At 33.4% G+C, this 24,296-nt stretch overlaps 1 protein-coding gene across 2 annotated transcripts in view; it reads left to right on the plus strand.

Moving 5' to 3' along the window:
* Positions 1-24,296, plus strand: part of olfm2a (olfactomedin 2a) — a 274,363-nt gene that overhangs the window by 233,466 nt on the left and 16,601 nt on the right. For both annotated transcript variants that reach the window (XM_061982068.2, XM_061982067.2), the window contains exons 4-5: positions 5,852-6,071; positions 21,972-22,078. In XM_061982068.2, coding sequence (XP_061838052.1) covers positions 5,852-6,071; positions 21,972-22,078 — 327 coding nt within the window. The remainder of the gene's footprint in view (positions 1-5,851; positions 6,072-21,971; positions 22,079-24,296) is intronic.

Below are 24,296 nucleotides of genomic sequence, written 5' to 3' on the forward strand. Positions count from 1 at the left end.
CAGGTCTGGACTGCAGGCGGTCCAGGAAAGTACCCGCACTCTTTTTTTTTTTACGAAACCACGCTGTTGTAACACGTGGCTTGGCATTGTCTTGCTGAAATAAGCAGGGGCGTCCATGAAAAAGACGGCGCATTTCAGGCTCTGGAAACACTCTGTGGAAACGCTCCCCACCCACACTGCTCGGTTCCTCATCTGAGCTGTCGTGACTTAGATTACTATAGTAACTAATTATATTACCATAGTAACTAATTAGATTACCAGAGTAACTAGTACAAACCCTGTTTCCATATGAGTTGGGAAATTGTGTTAGATGTAAATATAAACGGAATACAATGATTTGCAAATCATGTTCAACCCATATTCAGTTGAATATGCTACAAAGAAAACAAAAAATACTAATTGTTGAAGCTTTGAAAGTGGAATTCTTTCCCATTCTTGTTTTATGTAGAGCTTCAGTCTGGGGTCCTCGCGGTCGTATTTTACGCTTCGTAATTCACACATTTTCGATGGGAGACAGGTCTGGACTGCAGGCGGGCCAGGAAAGTACCCGCACTCTTTTTTTTTTTACGAAACCACGCTGTTGTAACACGTGGCTTGGCATTGTCTTGCTGAAATAAGCAGGGGCGTCCATGAAAAAGACGGCGCATTTCAGGCTCTGGAAACACTCTGTGGAAACGCTCCCCACCCACACTGCTTGGTTCCTCATCTGAGCTGTCGTGACTTAGATTACTATAGTAACTAATTATATTACCATAGTAACTAATTAGATTACCACAGTAACTAGTACAAACCCTGTTTCCATATGAGTTGGGAAATTGTGTTAGATGTAAATATAAACGGAATACAATGATTTGCAAATCATGTTCAACCCATATTCAGTTGAATATGCTACAAAGAAAACAAAAAAAACTAATTGTTGAAGCTTTGAAAGTGGAATTCTTTCCCATTCTTGTTTTATGTAGAGCTTCAGTCTGGGGTCTTTGCGGTCGTATTTTACGCTTCATAATTCACACATTTTCGATGGGAGACAGGTCTGGACTGCAGGCGGGCCAGGAAAGTACCCGCACTCTTTTTTTCTACGAAACCACACTGTTGTAACACGTGGCTTGGCATTGTCTTGCTGAAATAAGCAGGGGCGTCCATGAAAAAGACGGCGCATTTCAGGCTCTGGAAACACTCTGTGGAAACGCTCCCCACCCACACTGCTTGGTTCCTCATCTGAGCTGTCGTGACTTAGATTACTATAGTAACTAATTATATTACCATAGTAACTAATTAGATTACCACAGTAACTAGTACAAACCCTGTTTCCATATGAGTTGGGAAATTGTGTTAGATGTAAATATAAATGGAATACAATGATTTGCAAATCATTTTTAACCCATATTCATTTGAATATGCTACAAAGACAACATATTTGATGTTCAAACTCATAAAAAAAATTTTTGTGTGCAAATAATCATTAACTTTGGAATTTGATGGCAGCAACACGTGACAAAGAAGTTGGGAAAGGTGGCAATAAATACTGATAAAGTTGAGGAATGCTCATCAAACACTTATTTGGAACATCCCACAGGTGTGCAGGCTAATTGGGAACAGGTGGGTGCCATGATTGGGTAAAAAAGTAGATTCCATGAAATGCTCAGTCATTCACAAACAAGGATGGGGCGAGGGTCACCACTTTGTCAACAAATTGTTGAACAGTTTAAGAAAAACATTTCTCAAACAAGCTATTGCAAGGAATTTAGGGATTTCACCATCTACGCTCCGTAATACCATCAAAGGGTTCAGAGAATCCGGAGAAATCACTGCACGTAAGCAGCTAAGCCCGTGACCTTCCATCCCTCAGGCTGTACTGCATCAACAAGCGACATCAGTGTGTAAAGGATATCACCACATGGGCTCAGGAACACTTCAGTAACCCACTGTCAGTAACTACAGTTGGTCGCTACATCTGTAAGTGCAAGTTAAAACTCTCCTATGCAAGACGAAAACCGTTTATCAACAACACCCAGAAACGCCGTCGGCTTCCCTGGGCCTGAGCTCATCTAAGATGGACTGATACAAAGTGGGAAAGTGTTCTGTGGTCTGACAAGTCCACATTTCAAATTGTTTTTGAAAAAATTATGGATGTCGTGTCCTCCAGACCAAAGAGGAAAAAAAACATCCTGATTTTTATAGGCGCAATGTTGAAAAGGCAGTATGTGTGATGGTATGGGGGTGTATTAGTGCCCAAGACATGGGTAACTTACACATCTGTGAAGGCGCCATTAATGCTGAAAGGTACATACAGGTTTTGGAGCAACATATGTTGCCATCCAAGCAACGTTACCATGGACGCCCCTGCTTATTTCAGCAAGACAATGCCAAGCCACGTGTTACATCAAAGTGGCTTTATAGTAAAAGAGTGCGGGTACTAGACTGGCCCGCCTGCAGTCCAGACCTGTCTCCCATTGAAAATGTGTGGCGCATTATGAAGCCTAAAGTACCACAACGGAGACCCCCGGACTGTTGAACAACTTAAGCTGTACATCAAGCAAGAATGGGAAAGAATTCCACCTGAGAAGCTTCAAAAATGTGTCTCCTCAGTTCCCAAACGTTTACTGAGTGTTGTTAAAAGGAAAGGCCATGTAACACAGTGGTGAACGTTCCCTTTCCCAACTACTTTGGCACCTGTTGCAGCCATGAAATTCTAAGTTAATTATTTTTTGCAAAAAAAATAATAAAGTTTATGAGTTTGAACATCAAATATGTTGTCTTTGTAGTGCATTCAACTGAATATGGGTTGAAAAGGATTTGCAAATCATTGTATTCCGTTTATATTTACGTCTAACACAATTTCCCAACTCATATGGAAACGGGGTTTGTAAATATAAATGGAATAAAATGATTTTTTTTGCAAATAATAATTAACTTAGAATTTCATGGCTGCAACACGTGTCAAAGTAGTTGGGAAAGGGCATGTTCACCACTGTGTTACATCACCTTCTATTTTAACAACACTCAATAAACGATTGGGAACTGAGGAAACTAATTGTTGAAGCTTTGAAAGTGGAATTCTTTCCCATTCTTGTTTTATGTAGAGCTTCAGTCGTTCAACAGTCCGGGGGTCTTCGCTGTCGTATTTTACGCTTCATAATGCGCCACACATTTTCGATGGGAGACAGGTCTGGACTGCAGGCGGGCCAGGAAAGTACATAGTGCATAGGTAAACGCCCTTAATTGCCCATATAAGGGCACGATTCTGGCGGAAAAACCGAACATCGGACAGATGGAGAAAACACAAACAGATTACAGAAGAGAAATTAATATTATCCTGCGTTGGGGGTGGGGGGGGGGGGGGGGGGTTGGGGGAGGGGGGGTATACATAATGTCAAAATGTAAGTATAAGAAAGGGGGGACTGCTGAGGTAGCCTAAAGCGTTCAAATAAATATTCGTCACTTCGGTATATATCATATATTGCTGCCTTTGCACATGGCAGGGTTTAATTTTGTACACAAAATAAATCAACACAAAATCTGTACTTTGGAGCAATGTTCACGGACTCTCAAATTTTGGCTTGTTAGCTTCCCCTGCGAAAATGGCATAAAAAAGTTAGCATGTACCGGGGTTAAATGACTTTAAGGTGTACGGGGGCAAATATGGATCAGCAAGTTAGCATGCTAATGCTAGCGGGTAACATGCTAACGTTAGTATGTGTCAATCGGGAAGTCAAACGGGGCAGTCCTACTTTGTTGCCGCCTTCTTTTATCATATATTACTGCCTTTGCACATGGCAGGGTTTGCTTTTGTATACAAAATAAAATCAACACAAAATCCGTACTTTGGAGCAATGTTCACGGACTTTCATATTTAGCTTGTTAGCTTACCGTCCGGCGAAAATGGCATAAAAAAGCTAGCATCTACCGGGTTAAATGACTTTAAGGCGTACGGGGGAAAATATGGACCAACAAGTTAGCATGTTAATGCTAACAGTTAGCATGTGTCACGTACCACGTTATATGACTAAGGTGTATGGCTGCAAAATTTACTAAAAACATGTGTAAAACTAGCTAAAAAAAAGGTAACTAGAAGTTGACTAAGAAGAGCAAGGAGCAATTTAACGTTGATACTATAAAAGACGCAATTTTTGGCCGTAAATAACCAAAACGGTTTCAGCTGTTCAGCTTGTGCGATTAAGAAGGGATAAACGAGGAAGTCCTTGACCTTGTTTTATCATATATTACTGCCTTTGCACATGGCAGGGTTTGCTTTTGTACACAAAATAAATCAACACAAAATCCGCACTTTGGAGCAATGTTCACGGACTCTCGTATTTTGGCTTGTTAGCTTCCCGTCCGGCGAAAATGACATAGAAAAAGTGAGCATGTACCAGGTTAAATGACTTTAAGGTGTACAGGGGGAAAATATGGATCAACAAGTTAGCATGTTAATGCTAGCAGGTAACATGCTAACAGTTAGCATGTGTCAAACGGGAAGTCAAACGGAGAAGTCCTACTTTGTTGCCGCCTTCTTTTATCATATATTACTGCCTTTGCACATGGCAGGGTTTAATTTTGTACACAAAATAAATCAATACAAAATCCGTACTTTGGAGCAATGTTCACGGACTCTCGTATTTGACTTGTTAGCTTCCCGTAATGCGAAAATGGCATAAAAAAGTGAGCATGTACCAGGTTAAATGACTTTAAGGTGTACGGGGGGCAAATATGGATCAAGAAGTTAGCATGTTAATGCTAGCAGGTAACATGCTAACAGTTAGCATGTGTCAAACGGGAAGTCAAACGGGGAAGTCCTACTTTGTTTCCGCCTTGTTTTATCATATATTACTGCCTTTGCACATGGCAGGGTTTGCTTTTGTACACAAAATAAATCAATACAAAATCCGTACTTTGGAGCAATGTTCACGGACTCTCGTATTTGGCTTGTTAGCTTCCCTTCCGGCGAAAATGGCATAAAAAAGTGAGCATGTACCAGGGTAAATGACTTTAAGGTGTACGGGGGGCAAATATGGATCGACAAGTTAGCATGTTAATGCTAACAGTTAGCATGTGTCACGTACCACGTTATATGACTAAGGTGTACGGCTGCAAAATGTACTAAAAACATGTGTAAAACTAGCTAAAAAAAAGGTAACTAGCAGTTGACTAAGAAGAGCAAGGAGCAATTTAACGTTGATACTGTAAAAGAGGCAATTTTTGGTCATAAATAACCACAACGGTTTCAGCTGGTGAGTTTTTCTTCTGCGATGAAGAGGGGATAAACGGGGGAAGTCCTTCACCTTGTTTTATCATATATTACTGCCTTTGCACATGGCAGGGTTGACTTTTGTACACAAAATAAATCAACACAAAAATCCGTACTTTGGAGCAATGTTCACGGACTCTCGTATTTGGCTTGTTAGCTTCCCGTCCGGCGAAAATGGCATAAAAAAGTGAGCATGTACCAGGTTAAATGACTTTAAGGTGTACGGGGGGAAAATATGGATCAACAAGTTAGCATGCTAATGTTAGCAGGTAACATGCTAACAGTTAGCATGTGTCAATCGGGAAGTCAAACGGGGCAGTCCTACTTTGTTGCCGCCTTCTTTTATCATATATTACTGCCTTTGCACATGGCAGGGTTTACTTTTGTATACAAAATTAATCAACACAAAATCCGTACTTTGGAGCAATGTTCACGGACTCTCGTATTTGGTTTGTAAGCTTCCCCTCCCGCGAAAATGGCATAAAAAAAGTCAGCGAGGTGCACGAAAAACGGACTCAAGAGCAACTGTGGGTTCCTGCTGGAGAATTTCGATAAACTGGGTGGAGGTATTCTAAGGTTTTGATGGCCCCGCCTTTCTTCTAGGAGTTAAAAGACAAGGTGAGCGAGCTCCTGCGCCGCCTCCCCGTGCTGGAACAGTACAAGTCCGACACCAAGATGATCCTGCGCCTGCGAGAGGAGGTGAGGAACCTGTCCCTGGCGCTGATGGCCATCCAGGAGGAGATGGGCGCCTACGACTACGAGGAGCTGCGCCAGAGGGTCCTGCTGCTGGAGACCCGCCTTCACTCCTGCATGCAGAAGCTGGGTAAGGCGCGCCAAATGGCTCCCCCGTGGATTTTTAATCGCAAATGTTCACATTCTATCCCAACACTGTGATAAAATTCAATTATTGATTAAATCTGAGGTCCGAGTGGCTCTTTCAGAGATGTGTGAAAATGGAAAAATATATTTTTGGCTTTAATATGGTTTCTGTCGGAGAACAAATATGACAAAAAAACTCCCTAATTGTTAGAAATCCCATTGTTTATATTAAACATGCTTCACTGATGAGAGGATTTGGCAAGCACCGTTTTGTCCTACTGATTTCAGCGGTCCTTGAACTCACCGTAGTTTGTTTACTTTCAGAAAGACGTGTTTTTTTTCCTTTGTCTCATTTTGTCCACCAAACCTTTTATACTGTGCGTGAATGCACAAAGGTGAGCTTTGTTGGAGTGCTAATCAGGCATATTTGGTCACTGTATGACTGCAAGCTAATCAATGCTAACATGCTATTTAGGCTAGCTGTATGTACATATTGCATCATTATGCCTTGTTTGTATACTCATTTAATTTCCTTTACTTATGTCCTATTTAGTTTATATTTGCATTTCTCATGACACATTATCTGTATGTGTGTGTGTGTGCCATATTGTTCCAGACCACAGCAAACGTTGCCTTCATTATAACACTTATATAAGACTTTTAAAGTAATTTTGATAGTAGGCTATTATAGCTAACACACCATGTGTTGCCTTCATTGTAACACTTATACAAGGCTTTTAAAGTCATTTTGATAGTAGGCTAATATAGCTAATATAGACACTTACATCATGTGTTGCCTTCATTATAACACTTATATAAGACTTTTAAAGCCGTTTTGATAGTAGGCAAATATAGCTAATATCGACACATCATTTGTTGCCTTCATTATAACACTTATATAAGACTTTTAAAGTAATTTTGATAGTAGGCTAATATAGCTAATATAGACACGTGTTGCTTCATTATAACACTTACAGTATATAAGACTTTTAAAGTCATTTTGATAATAGGCTAATATAGATAATATAGACACTCACATCATGTGTTTCCTTCATTATAACACTTATATAAGACCTTTAAAGTCATTTTGATAGTAGGCTAATATAGCTAATATAGACACTTACATCATGTGTTGCATTCATTATAACACTTATATAAGGCTTTTAAAGTCATTTTGATAGTAGGCTAATATAGACACTTACATCATGTGTTGCCTTCATTATAACACTTATATAAGGCTTTTAAAGTCATTTTGATGGTAGGCTAATATAGCTAATATAAACACTTACATCATGTGTTGTCTTCATTATAACACTTATAAAAGACTTTTAAAGTCATTTTACATCGACCTCCCACTGGGGTGAGTTTTTCCTTGCCCTTATGTGGGCTTTGTACCGAGGATGTCGTTGTGGCTTGTGCAGCCCTTTGAGACACTTGTGATTTAGGGCTATATAAATAAACATTGATTGATTGATTGATTGATTTTGATAGTAGGCTAATATAGCTAATATAGACACTTACATCATGTGTTGCCTTCATTATAACACTTATATAAGACTTTTAAAGTCATTTTGACAGTAGGCTAATATAGCTAATATAGACACTTACATCATGTGTTGCCTTTATTATAACACTTATATAAGGCTTTTAAAGTTATTTTGATAGTAGGCTAATATAGCTAATATAGACACTTACATCATGTGTTGACTTCATTCTAACACTTATATACGGCTTTTAAAGTCATTTTGATAGTAGGCTAATATAGCTAATATAGACACTTACATCATGTGTTGCCTTCATTATAACACTTATATAAGGCTTTTAAAGTCATTTTGATGGTAGGCTAATATAGCTAATATAGACACGTGTTGCTTCATTATAACACTTACAGTATATAAGACTTTTAAAGTCATTTTGATAATAGGCTAATATAGATAATATAGACACTCACATCATGTGTTTCCTTCATTATAACGCTTATATAAGACTTTTAAAGTCATTTTGATAGTAGGCTAATATAGCTAATATAGACACTTACATCATGTATTGCCTTCATTATAACACTTATATAAGACTTTTATTTGTTTGTGGCTCCACACAAATTTTATTTTTTTTGTATTTGTGGTCCAATATGGCTCTTTCAACATTCTGCGTTGCCGACCCCTGCTTTAAATGAATATCACAAACAGTCAAATGTTATGTTGTCCGACATTTACACCCAAGCCCACTTGCTTATGTTGTAGTCTTAAATAATGAAGAAGTTTGCTCGAAGGCCTGGATGAATAATTGATTGTGTTTTCACACGGCTAAACTGATGATTTAACACACACAAAAAAACAAAAAAACAAATGGGCTGACGATGATGATGAGGCAAAAAGCCTTTAGTCTAATTGTTGGACAAGCAGCTCATAGAATACATCATAATGAGGCATGTCTAATTTAATGCAATAAATATCTTAGTGGACATGAAACATATGTTTATTATTGTAATTTAGTTCTTAAATAAAATAGTGAACATACTCGACAACTTGTCTTTTAGTAGGAAGTAAACAAACAAAGACTCCTGTCATGATCCGTGGTGCGGATCATGTTTTTGTTGTGTTCTGTTAGTTTCGGACTGCATTAGTTCCTGTTTTTTGTGCACTCTTGTTTGTTTCGGTTGCCATGGTTGCGTATTAGTTTCACCTACCTCTTGTGTTCAGGACACTCACCTGGCTCTAATCATGAGACGTTATTTAAGCCTGCTTTTGCGAGTCGGTCGGCCTGGCGTCATTGTTTGTGTCATGCCATGCCATAGTTTATGCTAAGTGTTTACCTCATGCCTTGCCAAGTAAGTCGTGTTCGTTTCACCGCATAGTTTTGTGTTTGTTCCACGCCATAGTTTAATGCTGTTTGTTTCATGCCACAGTTTCGTGTTTGTTCCACGCCATAGTTTATGCTGTTTGTGTCATGCCACAGTTTCGTGTTTGTTCCACGTTATAGTTTATGCTGTTTGTTTCATGCCCCAGTTTCGTGTTTGTTCCACGCCATAGTTTATGCTGTTTGTTTCATGCCACAGTTTCGTGTTTGTTCCACACCATAGTTTATGCTGTTTGTTTCATGCCACAGTTTCGTGTTTGTTCCACGCCATAGTTTATGGTGTTTGTTTCATGCCACAGTTTCGTGTTTGTTCCACGCCATAGTTTATGGTGTTTGTTTCATGCCACAGTTTCGTGTTTGTTCCACGCCATAGTTTATGCTGTTTGTTTCATGCCACAGTTTCGTGTTTGTTCCACGCCATAGTTTATGCTGTTTGTTTCATGCCCCAGTTTCGTGTTTGTTCCACACCATAGTGTATGCTGTTTGTTTCATGCCACAGTTTCGTGTTTGTTCCACGCCATAGTTTATGCTGTTTGTTTCATGCCACAGTTTCGTGTTTGTTCCACGCCATAGTTTATGCTGTTTGTTTCATGCCCCAGTTTTGTGTTTGTTCCATGCCATAGTTTATGCTGTTTGTTTCATGCCACAGTTTCGTGTTTGTTCCACGCCATGGTTTATTCTGTTTGTTTCATGCCACAGTTTCGTGTTTGTTCCACGCCATAGTTTATGCTGTTTGTTTCATGCCACAGTTTTGTGTTTGTTCCACGCCATAGTTTATGCTGTTTGTTTCATGCCACAGCTTCGTGTTTGTTCCACGCCATAGTTTATGCTGTTTGTGTCATGCCACAGTTTTGTGTTTGTTTCACGCCATAGTTTATGCTGTTTGTTTCATGCCACAGTTTCGTGTTTGTTCCACGCCATAGTTCATGCTGTTTGTTTCAAGCCACAGTTTTGTGTTTGTTCCACGCCATAGTTTATGCTGTTTGTTTCATGCCACAGCCTCGTGTTTGTTCCACGCCATAGTTTATGCTGTTTGTTTCATGCCACAGTTTCGTGTTTGTTCCACGCCATAGTTCATGCTGTTTGTTTCATGCCACAGTTTTGTGTTTGTTCCACGCCATAGTTTATGCTGTTTGTTTCAAGCCACAGTTTTGTGTTTGTTCCACGCCATAGTTCATGCTGTTTGTTTCATGCCACAGTTTTGTGTTTGTTCCATGCCATAGTTTATGCTGTTTGTTTCATGCCACAGTTTCGTGTTTGTTCCACGCCATAGTTTATGCTGTTTGTTTCAAGCCACAGTTTCGTGTTTGTTCCACGCCATAGTTTATGGTGTTTGTTTCATGCCAAAGTTTCGTGTTTGTTCCACGCCATAGTTTATGCTGTTTGTTTCATGCCACAGTTTCGTGTTTGTTCCACGCCATAGTTTATGCTGTTTGTTTCATACCACAGTTTCGTGTTTGTTTCACGCCATAGTTTATGCTGTTTGTTTCATGCCACAGTTTCGTGTTTGCTCCACGCCATAGTTTATGCTGTTTGTGTCATGCCACAGTTTCGTGTTTGTTCCACGCCATAGTTCATGCTGTTTGTTTACCTCATGCCCTGCCAAGATTTCTTGAGAAGGTTTAAATATGTTCCTACCTGCAAGTCCTGTCCGGAGTGATCCGTTCGCATCCCGGGGAAACAAACCTTGCAGCAAACTGTGGATGTTTTTATAAAAGGCTTAAAAACACTTATTTTTAAAAAAGCCTTTTTTTTTTTTTTAGATATATGCGTGTTAGTTCTAGTTTTTGTTTTTATTTATTATCTTTTTATTTTATTTTTTTAATACACTGTAGCACTTTGAGGTTGTTTGCTCAATGGAAAGTGCTTTTTTTTTTTTTTTACAAATAAAATATGTTATTATAACCAGATACGCTCCTGTACTTGGTATCATTACAGTAGATGTCAGGTGTAGATCCACCCGTGGCGTTTGTTTACATTGTGACGTGAAGCATGTTTAGCTATTCCTCGTCCTCCAGTGATAATGATACTTGTAAGAAACTTACTTTGTCGCCATGGAGACCAGGATTAGTGATTTAGAAGTAGCTAAAACACTGTGGATGGGTGTTAGCCATGTCTTAAAGCACCTCTTCCTGAGGGTGTTTCAGTGTTATAACTTCTTCTTTATCTTTACTTTTTAAGCCAAAATGCGTCCGTTCTCCCTTTTCTGTCTACACACTGTGTCTGCTTGTAAGTACTCTGTGTGTGTGCGCTGCCGAACATGCTCCTCTGCTCGTTTTACCAGCAATGTCAAGACGCGACGACGACGGAGGGGTAGGGGAGTGTGGGACCGGTACTTTTTAGAGGCGGTATAGTACCGAATATGATTCATTAGTATCGCAGTATCGCTGAATTGTGGCCCCCATGTTCAATTGGCACCCCTGTTTTAGTGCGTATTTATTCTGCATTATTAATAAATGTATTATTGTCTGAATGTGTCATCCTGGTCCACCTGGTTTTACTTCACATTATGTGGGGCTTGAAATGAAGCATCAATAAAACCTGCAGTGTAAAACACATCAATGGAGGATACTGATACCACCCAACTATACATTTTCCTGTGCAAATGTGTGTGTGTGTGTGTGTGTGTGTGTGTGTGTGTGTGTGTGTGTGTGTGTGTGTGTGTGTGTGTGTGTGTGTGTGTGTGTGTGTGTGTGTGTGTGTTCTTGTATTTCTACCCTTCTTGAGACATCAACAAGGAAAAGTACCTTCCATATGAGGACCGGTGAACAGAGAGCCAAATACTAGAGTCCGTGAACATTGCTCCAAAGTCAGGATTTTTTTTTTGTTGATTTAATGTGCATACAAAAGTAAACATTGACAGGTGCAAAGGCAGCAATATATGATGAAACAAGCAAAAGAAGGACTTCCCTATTCATCCCCGAAAAAAACCCCGGCAGGTGAACAGCTGATTTTACGACTTCCGGTGCTGACGTAAGACAACCCATATGTGACCATAGGATGAACAAATACACTACGCTACTAAGACTGGTCAACATATGAAATAACAAGTGTGTGTAACAATTTGAAGTGCTCCCCCTCTGGTCAACATATGAAATAACGAGTTTATGTAAAAATTTGAAGTGCTCCCCCTCTGGTCAACATATGAAAAAACAAGTGTGTGTAAGAAATTGAAATGCGCCCCCTTTGGCCAAAATTTATTTAAAAGAATAAAATATGTATATAGAGACATACTGTAATAACTTGAAGTAAATAATGAAGATTAAAAACCAATTACAAAAAATAAAAAATAAATTAACTAAAATTGAAATGCGCCCCCTTTGGCCAAAATGTATTTAAAAAAAAAAAAAAAAATGTATATAGAGACATACTGTAATAACGAAGTAAATAATGAAGATTAAAAACCAATTACAAAAAATAAAAAATAAATTCACTAAAAAGCAGTCTTTTCCTCACAATGTGTCGACTTTTTTCTTATAAAATTGGGAACAATTTCTCATATTATTTGTTTCTGCAATATTGCAATATTTTCTCGTAAAATTATTACTTTATGTAAAATTATTACTTTTTAATGCAAAATGGTGACATTTGTCATATAAAATCCTGACTTTTATCACAAATTGTGAAATTTTTTGAGTAAAATGTTGACCTTTGTCATAATTTTGCCAAGTAAAATTCCGATTATTATTATATTGCCGAAATTTTAAAATGTTCTTATAAAATTGTGACTTTTGTCGAGTAAAATTATGACTCTTTTCATAAAATTGCCAACATTTTAAGCTTTTCTTGTAATATTGCGACTGTTAGAGTAAAATTCCAACTTTTATCATATTATTGCACAAATGTTCAGATTTTCTTGTAAAATTTTGACAAACGATAGAGATCTTCTTCGCACCCCTGGTGGTGAACTCTATCAAAATGAGGGTGGTCCCAAAAAGGAGGGATTTTTCAAATTGACTGTGTGTCGGTTTTAAAAGTGCCCCCCCTCTGGTCGACATATGAAATAACAAGTGTGTGTAAGAAATTGAAATGCGCCCCCTTTGGCCAAAATGTATTTAAAAAAAAAAATTGTATATAGAGACATACTGTAATAACTTGAAGTAAATAATGAAGATTAAAAACCAATTACAAAAAATAAAAAATAAATTAACTAAAAAGCAGTCTTTTCCTCACAATGTGTCGACTTTTTTCTTATAAAATTGGAAACAATTTCTCATATTCTTTCTGTTTCTGTAATATTGCAATATTTTATCGTAAAATTATTACTTTATGTAAAATTATTACTTTTTAATGCAAAATGGTGACATTTGTCATATAAAATCCTGACTTTTATCACAAATTTTTGAGTAAAATGTTGACTTTTGTCATAATTTTGCCAAGTAAAATTCCGATTATTATTATATTGCCAAAATTTTAAAATGTTCTTAGAAAATTGTGACTTTTGTCGGGTAAAATTATGACTCTTTTCATAAAATTGCCAACATTTTAAGCTTTTCTTGTAAAATTGCAACTGTAAGGGTAAAATTCCAACTTTTATCATATTATTGCACAAATGTTCAGTTTTTCTTGTAAAATTTTGACAAACGATAGAGATCTTCTTCGCACCCCTGGTGGTGAACTCTATCAAAATGAGGGTGGTCCCAAAAAGGAGGGACTTTGTGTCGGTTTTAAAAGTGCCCCCCCTCTGGTCAACATATGAAATAACAAGTGTGTGTAAGAAATTGAAATGCGCCCCCTTTGGCCAAAATTTATTTAAATAAAATAAATATGTATATAGAGACATACTGTAATAACTTGCAGTAAATAATGAAGATTAAAAACCAATTACAAAAAATAAAAAATAAATTAACTAAAAAGCAATTTTTTCCTCACAATGTGTCGACTTTTTTCTTATAAAATTGGGAACAATTTCTCATATTATTTGTTTCTGCAATATTGCAATATTTTCTCGTAAAATGATTACTTTATGTAAAATTATTACTTTGTAATGCAAAATGGTGACATTTGTCATATAAAATCCGGACTTTTATCACAAATTGTGACATTTTTTGAGTAAAATGCTGACTTTTGTCATAATTTTGCCAAGTAAAATTCCGATTATTATTATACTGCCGAAATTTTAAAATGTTCTTATAAAATTGTGACTTTTGTCGAGTAAAATTATGACTCTTTTCATAAAATTGCCAACATTTTAAGCTTTTCTTGTAAAATTGCGACTGTTATTGAGTACAATTCCAACTTTTATCATAATATTGCACAAATATTCAGTTTTTCTTGTAAAATTTTGACAAACAATAGAGATCTTATTTGCACCCCTGGTGGTGACATCTATCAAAATGAGGGTGGTCCCAAAAAGGAGGGACTTTGTGTCGGTTTTAAAAGTGCGCCCCCTCTGGTCAACATATGAAATAACAAGTGTGTGTAAAAAATTGAAATGCGCCCCCTTTGGACAAAATGTATTTAAATAAAATAAATATGTATATAGAGACATACTGTAATAACTTGAAGTAAATAATGAAGATTAAAAACCAATTACAAAAAATAAAAAATAAATTAACTAAAAAGCAGTCTTTTCCTCACAATGTGTCGACTTTTGTCTTATAAAATTGGAAACAATTTCTCATATTCTTTCCGTTTCTGTAATATTGCAATATTTTATCGTAAAATGATTACTTTATGTAAAATTATTACTTTTTAATGCAAAATGGTGACATTTGTCATATAAAATCCTGACTTTTATCACAAATTGTAAAATTTTTAGATTAAAATGTTGACTTTTGTCATAATTTTGCCAAGTAAAATTCCGATTATTATTATATTGCCGAAATTTTAAAATGTTCTTATAAAATTGTGACTTTTGTCGAGTAAAATTAGGACTCTTTTCATAAAATTGCCAACATTTTAAGCTTTTCTTGTAATATTGCGACTGTTAGAGTAAAATTCCAACTTTTATCATATTATTGCACAAATGTTCAGTTTTTCTTGTAAAATTTTGACAAACGATATAGATCTTCTTTGCACCCCTGGTGGTGAACTCTATCAAAATGAGGGTGGTCCCAAAAAGGAGGGATTTTTCAAATTGACTGTGTGTCGGTTTTAAAAGTGCCCCCCCCTCTGGTCGACATATGAAATAACAAGTGTGTGTAAGAAATTGAAATGCGCCCCCTTTGGCCAAATTTTATTTAAAAAAATAAAATATGTATATAGAGACATACTGTAATAACTTGAAGTAAATAATGAAGATTAAAAACCAATTACAAAAAATAAAAAATAAATTAACTAAAAAGCAGTTTTTTCCTCACAATGTGTCGACTTTTTTCTTATAAAATTGGAAACAATTTCTCATATTCTTTCTGTTTCTGTAAAATTGCAATATTTTATCGTAAAATTATTACTTTATGTAAAATTATTACTTTTTAATGCAAAATGGTGACATTTGTCATATAAAATCCTGACTTTTATCACAAATTGTGACATTTTTTGAGTAAAATGTTGACTTTTGTCATAATTTTGCCAAGTAAAATTCCGATTATTATTATATTGCCGAAATTTTAAAATGTTCTTATAAAATTGTGACTTTTGTCGGGTAAAATTATGACTCTTTTCATAAAATTGCCAACATTTTAAGCTTTTCTTGTAAAATTGCGACTGTTATTGAGTAAAATTCCAACTTTTATCATATTATTGCACAAATGTTCAGTTTTTCTTGTAAAATTTCGACAAACGATAGAGATCTTCTTTGCACCCCTGGTGGTGAACTCTATCAAAATGAGGGTGGTCCCAAAAAGGAGGGATTTTTCAAATTGACTGTGTGTCGGTTTTTAAAGTGCCCCCCCTCTGGTCGACATATGAAATAACAAGTGTGTGTAAGAAATTGAAATGCGCCCCCTTTGGCCAAAATGTATTTAAAAAAAAAAAATGTATATAGAGACATACTGTATTAACTTGAAGTAAATAATGAAGATTAAAAACCAATTACAAAAAATAAAAAATAAATTAACTAAAAACCAGTCTTTTCCTCACAATGTGTCGACTTTTTTCTTATAAAATTGGAAACAATTTCTCATATTCTTTCTGTTTCTGTAATATTGCAATATTTTATCGTAAAATTATTACTTCATGTAAAATTATTACTTTTTAATGAAAAATGGTGACATTTGTCATATACAATCCTGACTTTTATCACAAATTGTGACATTTTTTGAGTAAAATGTTGACTTTTGTCATAATTTTGCCAAGTAAAATTCCGATTATTATTATATTGCCGAAATTGTAAAATGTTCTTATAAAATTGTGACTTTTGTCGAGTAAAATGACTCTTTTCATAAAATTGCCAACATTTTAAGCTTTTCTTGTAAAATTGCGACTGTTAGAGTAAAATTCCAACTTTTATCATATTATTGCACAAATGTTCAGTTTTTCTTGTAAAATTTTGACAAACGATAGAGATCTTCTTTGCACCCCTGGTGGTGAACTCTATCAAAATGAGGGTGGTCCCAAAAAGGAGGGACTTTGTGTCGGTTTTAAAAGTGCCCCCCCTCTGGTCAACATATGAAATAACAAGTGTGTGTAAGAAATTGAAATGCGCCCCCTTTGGCCAAAATTTATTTAAATAAAATAAATATGTATATAGAGACATACTGTAATAACTTGCAGTATATAATGAAGATTAAAAACCAATTACAAAAAATAAAAAATAAATTAACTAAAAAGCAGTCTTTTCCTCAAAATGTGTCGACTTTTTTCTTATAAAATTAGAAACAATTTCTCATATTCTTTCTGTTTCTGTAATATTGCAATATTTTATCGTAAAATGATTACTTTATGTAAAATTATTACTTTTTAATGCAAAATGGTGACATTTGTCATATAAAATCCTGACTTTTTTCACAAACTGTGACATTTTTTGAGTAAAATGTTGACTTTTGTCATAATTTTGCCAAGTAAAATTCCGATTATTATTATATTGCCGAAATTTTAAAATGTTCTTAAAAAATTGTGACTTTTGTCGAGTAAAATTATGACTCTTTTCATAAAATTGCCAACATTTTAAGCTTTTCTTGTAAAATTGCGACTGTTATTGAGTACAATTCCAACTTTTATCATAATAATGCACAAATATTCAGTTTTTCTTGTAAAATTTTGACAAACAATAGAGATCTTCTTCGCACCCCTGGTGGTGAACTCTATCAAAATGAGGGTGGTCCCAAAAAGGAGGGATTTTTCAAATTGACTGTGTGTCGGTTTTAAAAGTGCTCCCCCTCTGGTCGACATATGAAATAACAAGTGCGTGTAAGAAATTGAAATGCGCCCCCTTTGGCCAAAATTTGTTTAAAAAAAATATATATGTATATAGAGACATACTGTAATAACTTGAAGTAAATAATGAAGATTAAAAACCAATTACAAAAAATAAAAAATAAATTCACTAAAAAGCAGTCTTTTCCTCACAATGTGTCGATTTTTTTCTTATAAAATTGGTAACAATTTCTCATATTATTTGTTTCTGCAATATTGCAATATTTTCTCGTAAAATGATTACTTTATGTAAAAGTATTACTTTTTAATGCAAAATGGTGACATTTGTCATATAAAATCCTGACTTTTATCACAATTTTTTGAGTAAAATGTTGACTTTTGTCATAATTTTGCCAAGTAAAATTCCGATTATTATTATACTGCCGAAATTTTAAAATGTTCTTATAAAATTGTGACTTTTGTCGAGTAAAATTAGGACTCTTTTCATAAAATTGCCAACATTTGAAGCTTTTCTTGTAAAATTGCGACTGTTATTGAGTACAATTCCAACTTTTATCATAATAATGCACAAATATTCAGTTTTTCTTGTAAAATTTTGACAAACAATAGAGATCTTCTTCGCACCCCTGGTGGTGAACTCTATCAAAATGAGGGTGGTCCCAAAAAGGAGGGATTTTTCAAATTGACTGTGTGTCGGTTTTAAAAGTGCCCCCCCTCTGGTCGACATATGAAATAACAAGTGTGTGTAAGAAATTGAAATGCGCCCCCTTTGGCCAAAATTTATTTAAAAAAAATATATATGTATATAGAGACATACTGTAATAACGAAGTAAATAATGAAGATTAAAAAACAATTACAAAAAATAAAAAATAAATTAACTAAAAAGCAGTCTTTTCCTCACAATGTGTCGACTTTTTTCTTATAAAATTGGAAACAATTTCTCATATTCTTTCTGTTTCTGCAATATTGCAATTTTTTATCGTAAAATTATTACTTTATGTAAAATTATTACTTTTTAATGCAAAATGGTGACATTTGTCATATAAAATCCTGACTTTTATCACAAATTGTAACATTTTTTGAGTAAAATGTTGACTTTTGTCATAATTTTGCCAAGTAAAATTCCGATTATTATTATATTGCCGAAATTTTAAAATGTTCTTATAAAATTGTGACTTTTGTCGAGTAAAATTATGACTCTTTTCATAAAATTGCCAAAATTTTAAGCTTTTCTTGCAAAATTGCGACTGTTATTGAGTACAATTCCAACTTTTATCATAATAATGCACAAATATTCAGTTTTTCTTGTAAAATTTTGACAAACAATAGAGATCTTCTTCGCACCCCTGGTGGTGAACTCTATCAAAATGAGGGTGGTCCCAAAAAGGAGGGACTTTGTGTCGGTTTTAAAAGTGCCCCCCCTCTGGTCGACATATGAAATAACAAGTGTGTGTAAGAAATTGAAATGCGCCCCCTTTGGCCAAAATGTATTTAAAAAAAATATATATGTATATAGAGACATACTGTAATAACTTGAAGTAAATAATGAAGATTAAAAACCAATTACAAAAAATAAAAAATAAATTAACTAAAAAGCAGTCTTTTCCTCACAATGTGTCGACTTTTTTCTTATAAAATTGGTAACAATTTCTCATATTATTTGTTTCTGCAATATTGCGATTTTTTTCTCGTAAAATGATTACTTTATGTAAAATTATTACTTTTCAATGCAAAATGGTGACATTTGTCATATAAAATCCTGACTTTTATCACAAATTGTGACATTTTTTGAGTAAAATGTTGACTTTTGTCATAATTTTGCCAAGTAAAATTCCGATTATTATTATATTGCCGAAATTTTAAAATGTTCTTATAAAATTGTGACTTTTGTCGAGTAAAATTATGACTCTTTTCATAAAATTGCCAACATTTTAAGCTTTTCTTGTAAAATTGCGACTGTTAGAGTAAAATTCGGTTTTAAAAGTGCCCCCCCCTCTGGTCAACATATGAAATAACAAGTGTGTGTAAGAAATTGAAATGAGCCCCCTTTGGCCAAAATGTATTTTTTTAAAAATATATATGTATATAGAGACATACTGTAATAACGACGTAAATAATGAAGATTAAAAACCAATTACAAAAAATAAAAAATAAATTAACTAAAAAACAGTCTTTTCCTCACAATGTGTCGACTTTTTTCTTATAAAATTGGAAACAATTTATCATATTCTTTCCGTTTCTGTAATATTGCAATATTTTATCGTAAAATTATTACTTTATGTAAAATTATTACTTTTTAATGCAAAATGGTGACATTTGTCATATAAAATCCTGACTTTTATCACAAATTGTGACATTTTTTGAGTAAAATGCTGACTTTTGTCATAATTTTGCCAAGTAAAATTCCGATTATTATTATATTGCCGAAATTTTAAAATGTTCTTATAAAATTGTGACTTTTGTCGAGTAAAATTATGACTCTTTTCATAAAATTGCCAACATTTTAAGCTTTTGTTGTAAAATTGCGACTGTTATTGAGTACAATTCCAACTTTTATCATAATAATGCACAAATATTCAGTTTTTCTTGTAAAATTTTGACAAACAATAGAGATCTTCTTCGCACCCCTGGTGGTGAACTCTATCAAAATGAGGGTGGTCCCAAAAAGGAGGGATTTTTCAAATTGACTGTGTGTCGGTTTTAAAAGTGCCCCCCCTCTGGTCGACATATGAAATAACAAGTGTGTGTAAGAAATTGAAATGGGCCCCCTTTGGCCAAAATGTAATTAAAAAAAATATATATGTATATAGAGACATACTGTAATAACTTGAAGTAAATAATGAAGATTAAAAACCAATTACAAAAAATAAAAAATAAATTAACTAAAAAGCAGTCTTTTCCTCACAATGTGTCGACTTTTTTCTTATAAAATTGGAAACAATTTCTCATATTCTTTCTGTTTCTGTAATATTGCAATATCTTATCGTAAAATTATTACTTTATGTAAAATTATTACTTTTTAATGCAAAATGGTGACATTTGTCATATAAAATCCTGACTTTTATCACAAATTGTGACATTTTTTGAGTAAAATGTTGACTTTTGTCATAATTTTGCCAAGTAAAATTCCGATTATTATTATACTGCCGAAATTTTAAAATGTTCGTATAAAATTGTGACTTTTGTCGAGTAAAATTATGACTCTTTTCATAAAATTGCCAACATTTTAAGCGTTTCTTGTAAAATTGCGACTGTTAGAGTAAAATTCCAACTTTTATCATATTATTGCACAGCACAAATGTTCAGTTTTTCTTGTAAAATTTTGACAAACGATAGAGATCTTCTTTGCACCCCTGGTGGTGAACTCTATCAAAATGAGGGTGGTCCCAAAAAGGAGGGATTTTTCAAATTGACTGTGTGTCGGTTTTAAAAGTGCTCCCCCTCTGGTCGACATATGAAATAACAAGTGTGTGTAAAAATTTGAAGTTTGCGAAAAAATAAAAAAAATAAAAAAATAAAAATCAAGTATGGATATAGACATACTCTAATAACTTGAAGTAAATAATGAAGATTAAAAACCAATAATAAACAAATAAATATATATGGATAATTTATTTATATAATAAATATTTAAAAAAATTAACTAAAAGCAGTGTCTCACAATGTGTTGACTTTTTTCTTATAAAATTGGGAACAATTTCTCATATTCTTTCTGTAATATTGCAATATTTCTCGTAAAATTTTACTTTTTTATAAAAAAAAATTATAACTTTCTAATGCAAAATGGTGACATTTGTCATATAAAATCCTGACTTTTATCACAATATTGCCATTTTTTTTATTTTTTGTTGTAAAATAGTGAATTTTTTTGAGTAAAATTATGACTTTTGTCATAATTTTGCCAAAGTAAAATTCTGATTATTATTATTATAATATTGCCAACATTTTAACATTTCCTTATAAAATTGTGACTTGTCGAGTAAAATTACGGCTCTTTTCGTAAAACTGCCAACATTTTATGCTTTTCTTGTCAAATTACAACTGTTATTGAGTAAAATTCCAACTTTTATCATAATATTGCACAATTGTTCAGTTTTTCTTGTAAAATTTTGACTTGCGTTGAGTAAAATTGTTATTATTATTAAGTTTTTCTTGTGAAATTGTGAACTGTTTCTTGTGAAATTCCAACTCATTTTTCACAACAAGCTTTTTTATATTTGCACAGTATGTATATATTATTAATGTTGTAAATACACATCTTTATACATCTAGAAAGGGTGGCTCAAGGAGGTAACAAATACAACAATGTGTGTGTGTGTGTGTGTGTGTGTGTGTGTGTGTGTGTGTGTGTGTGTTTGTGTGTGTGTGTGTGTGTGTGGGTGGGTGTGTGTGCGTGCGTGTGTGTGTGTGTGTGTGTGTGTTCTTTTAAAATTTAAAATTGTGACAACTTTTCATAAAATTGCCAACATTTTAAGCTTTTCTTGTAAAATCGCGACTGTTATTGAGTAAAATTCCAACTTGTATCATAATATTGCCAAAATTCTAAGTTTTTCTTGTGAAATTGTGACCTTTTTCTTGTGAAATTCCAACTCATTTTTCACAACAAGCTTTTTTTATATTTACATAGTATGTATAAATGATTAATGTTGTCAAGACAAATCTTTATATATCTAGAAAGGGGCGGTAGGCATTTTTCGGAGGTCTCAAGAAGGTAAGAAATAGAAGAAAGTGTGTGTACTATAAATATTCATACCTTCCTTCCTCTCCCTCTGCTCTGACCTGCAGGTTGCGGGAAGCTCACGGGCGTCAGTAATCCCATCACAGTGCGAGCGTCGGGGTCCAGGTTTGGCTCCTGGATGACAGATACCATGATCCCCAGCTCTGACAACAGGGTGAGTGCACTAATCCCTGTCAGTGAACAAATACAGAGGATGAGCCAGAACAAAAGAGCAAAAGGGGGAAAAAAACGTCTCCACACCGCCATGATAAAATGATCACATTGTGACTTTGAATGTAAAAAGTGATAACATGCTAAGCTACTAGTAAGGCTGCTATATTCTGCCAATTCATGCCAATTTTATTGATGTTTATTGTTAATATTACTGGGATTGTACTTAACTGGGGACCTTTAAAAAACATACAGTATTCTAGATTCAAGGTGAAACATTTATTTCAAGGTAAAAAAATATTTTCAAAGTAAAAGTTGATTTTCAAGGTAAAAAAATATTTTCAATGTGAACATTTTTTTTCAAGGTAAAAAATGATTTTAAAGTAAAAGTTGATTTTCAAGGTAAAAAATTATTCTCAAGGTGAAAATTTTTTTTAAGGTAAAAAATTATTTTCCAAAGTAAAAGTTGATTTTTAAAGTAAAAAATAATTTTCAAGATGAAAATTTTTTTTCAAGGTAAAATAAATATTTTCAAAGTAAAAGTTGATTTTCAAGTAAAAAAAAATTATTTTCAAGGTGAACATTTTTTTCAAGGTGAAACCTTTTTTTCAAGGTAAAAAATTATTTTCAAAGTAAAAGTTGATTTTCAAGGTAAATGATTTTCAAAGTGACATTTTTTTTTCAAGGTAAAAAATGATTTTCAGAGTGAAAGTAGATTTTCAAGGTAAAAAATTATTTTCAAGGTGAAAAAAATTGTTCAAGGTAAATAATTATTCTCAAGGTGAAAACATTTTTTAAGGTAAAAAATTATTTTCCAAAGTAAAAGTTGATTTTCAAAGTAAAAAATAATTTTCAAGATGAACATTTCTTTTCAACCTAAAATAAATATTTTCAAAGTAAAAGTTGATTTTCAAGTAAAATAAAATATTTTCAAGGTGATCATTTTTTTCAAGGTGAAACATTTTTTTCAAGGTAAAAAATTATTTTCAAAGTAAAAGTTGATTTTCAAGGTAACTGATTTTCAAGGTGAAATTTTTTTTTCAAGGTAAAAAATGATTTTCAGAGTGAAAGTAGATTTTCAAGGTAAAAAATTAATTTCAAGGTGAACTTTTTTTCAAGATGAAACATTTTTTTCAAGGTAAAAAATGATTTTCAAAGTAAAAGTTGATTTTCAAGGTAAAAAATGATTTTCAAAGTAAAAGTTGATTTTCAAGTTAAAAAAATTTTTCAAGGTGAAACACTTTTTTCAAGGTAAAAGATGATTCTCAAAGTAAAAGTTGATTTTCAAGGTAAAAAATTATTCTCAAGGTGAAACATTTTTATAAGGTAAAAAATTATTTTCCAAAGTAAAAGTTGATTTTCAAAGTAAAAAATATTTTTCAAGATGAACATTTTTTTTCAAGGTAAAATAAATATTTTCAAAGTAAAAGTTGATTTTCAAGTTAAAAAAATTTTTCAAGGTGAAAATTGTTTTCAAGGTGAAACACTTTTTTCAAGGTAAAAGATGATTCTCAAAGTAAAAGTTGATTTTCAAGGTAAAAAATGATTCTCAAGGTGAAACATTTTTATAAGGTAAAAAATTATTTTCCAAAGTAAAAGTTGATTTTCAAAGTAAAAAATATTTTTCAAGATGAAAATTTTTTTTCAAGGTAAAATAAATATTTTCAAAGTAAAAGTTGATTTTCAAGTTAAAAAAAATTTTCAAGGTGAAAATTGTTTTCAAGGTGAAACACTTTTTTCAAGGTAAAAGATGATTCTCAAAGTAAAAGTTGATTTTCAAGGTAAAAAATTATTCTCAAGGTGAAAAAATTTTTTAAGGTAAAAAATTATTTTCCAAAGTAAAAGTTGATTTTCAAAATAAAAAATAATTTTCAAGATGAACATTTTTTTTCAAGATAAAATAAATATTTTCAAAGTAAAAGTTGATTTTCAAGTAAAAAAAAAAAAATGTTTTCAAGGTGAACATTTTTTTCAAGGTGAAACATTTTTTTCAAGGTAAAAAATTATTTTCAAAGTAAAAGTTGATTTTCAAGGTAAATGATTTTCAAGGCAACATTTTTTTTTCAAGGTAAAAAATTAATTTCAAGGTGAACTTTTTTTCAAGATGAAACATTTTTTTCAAGGTAAAAAATGATATTCAAAGTAAAAGTTGATTTTCAAGGTAAAAAATTATTTTCAAAGTAAAAGTTGATTTTCAAGTTAAAAAATGTTTTCAAGGTGAA

This window comes from Nerophis lumbriciformis, linkage group LG24 (assembly GCF_033978685.3).
Source record: "Nerophis lumbriciformis linkage group LG24, RoL_Nlum_v2.1, whole genome shotgun sequence".
Classification (NCBI taxonomy): Eukaryota; Metazoa; Chordata; class Actinopteri; order Syngnathiformes; family Syngnathidae; genus Nerophis; species Nerophis lumbriciformis.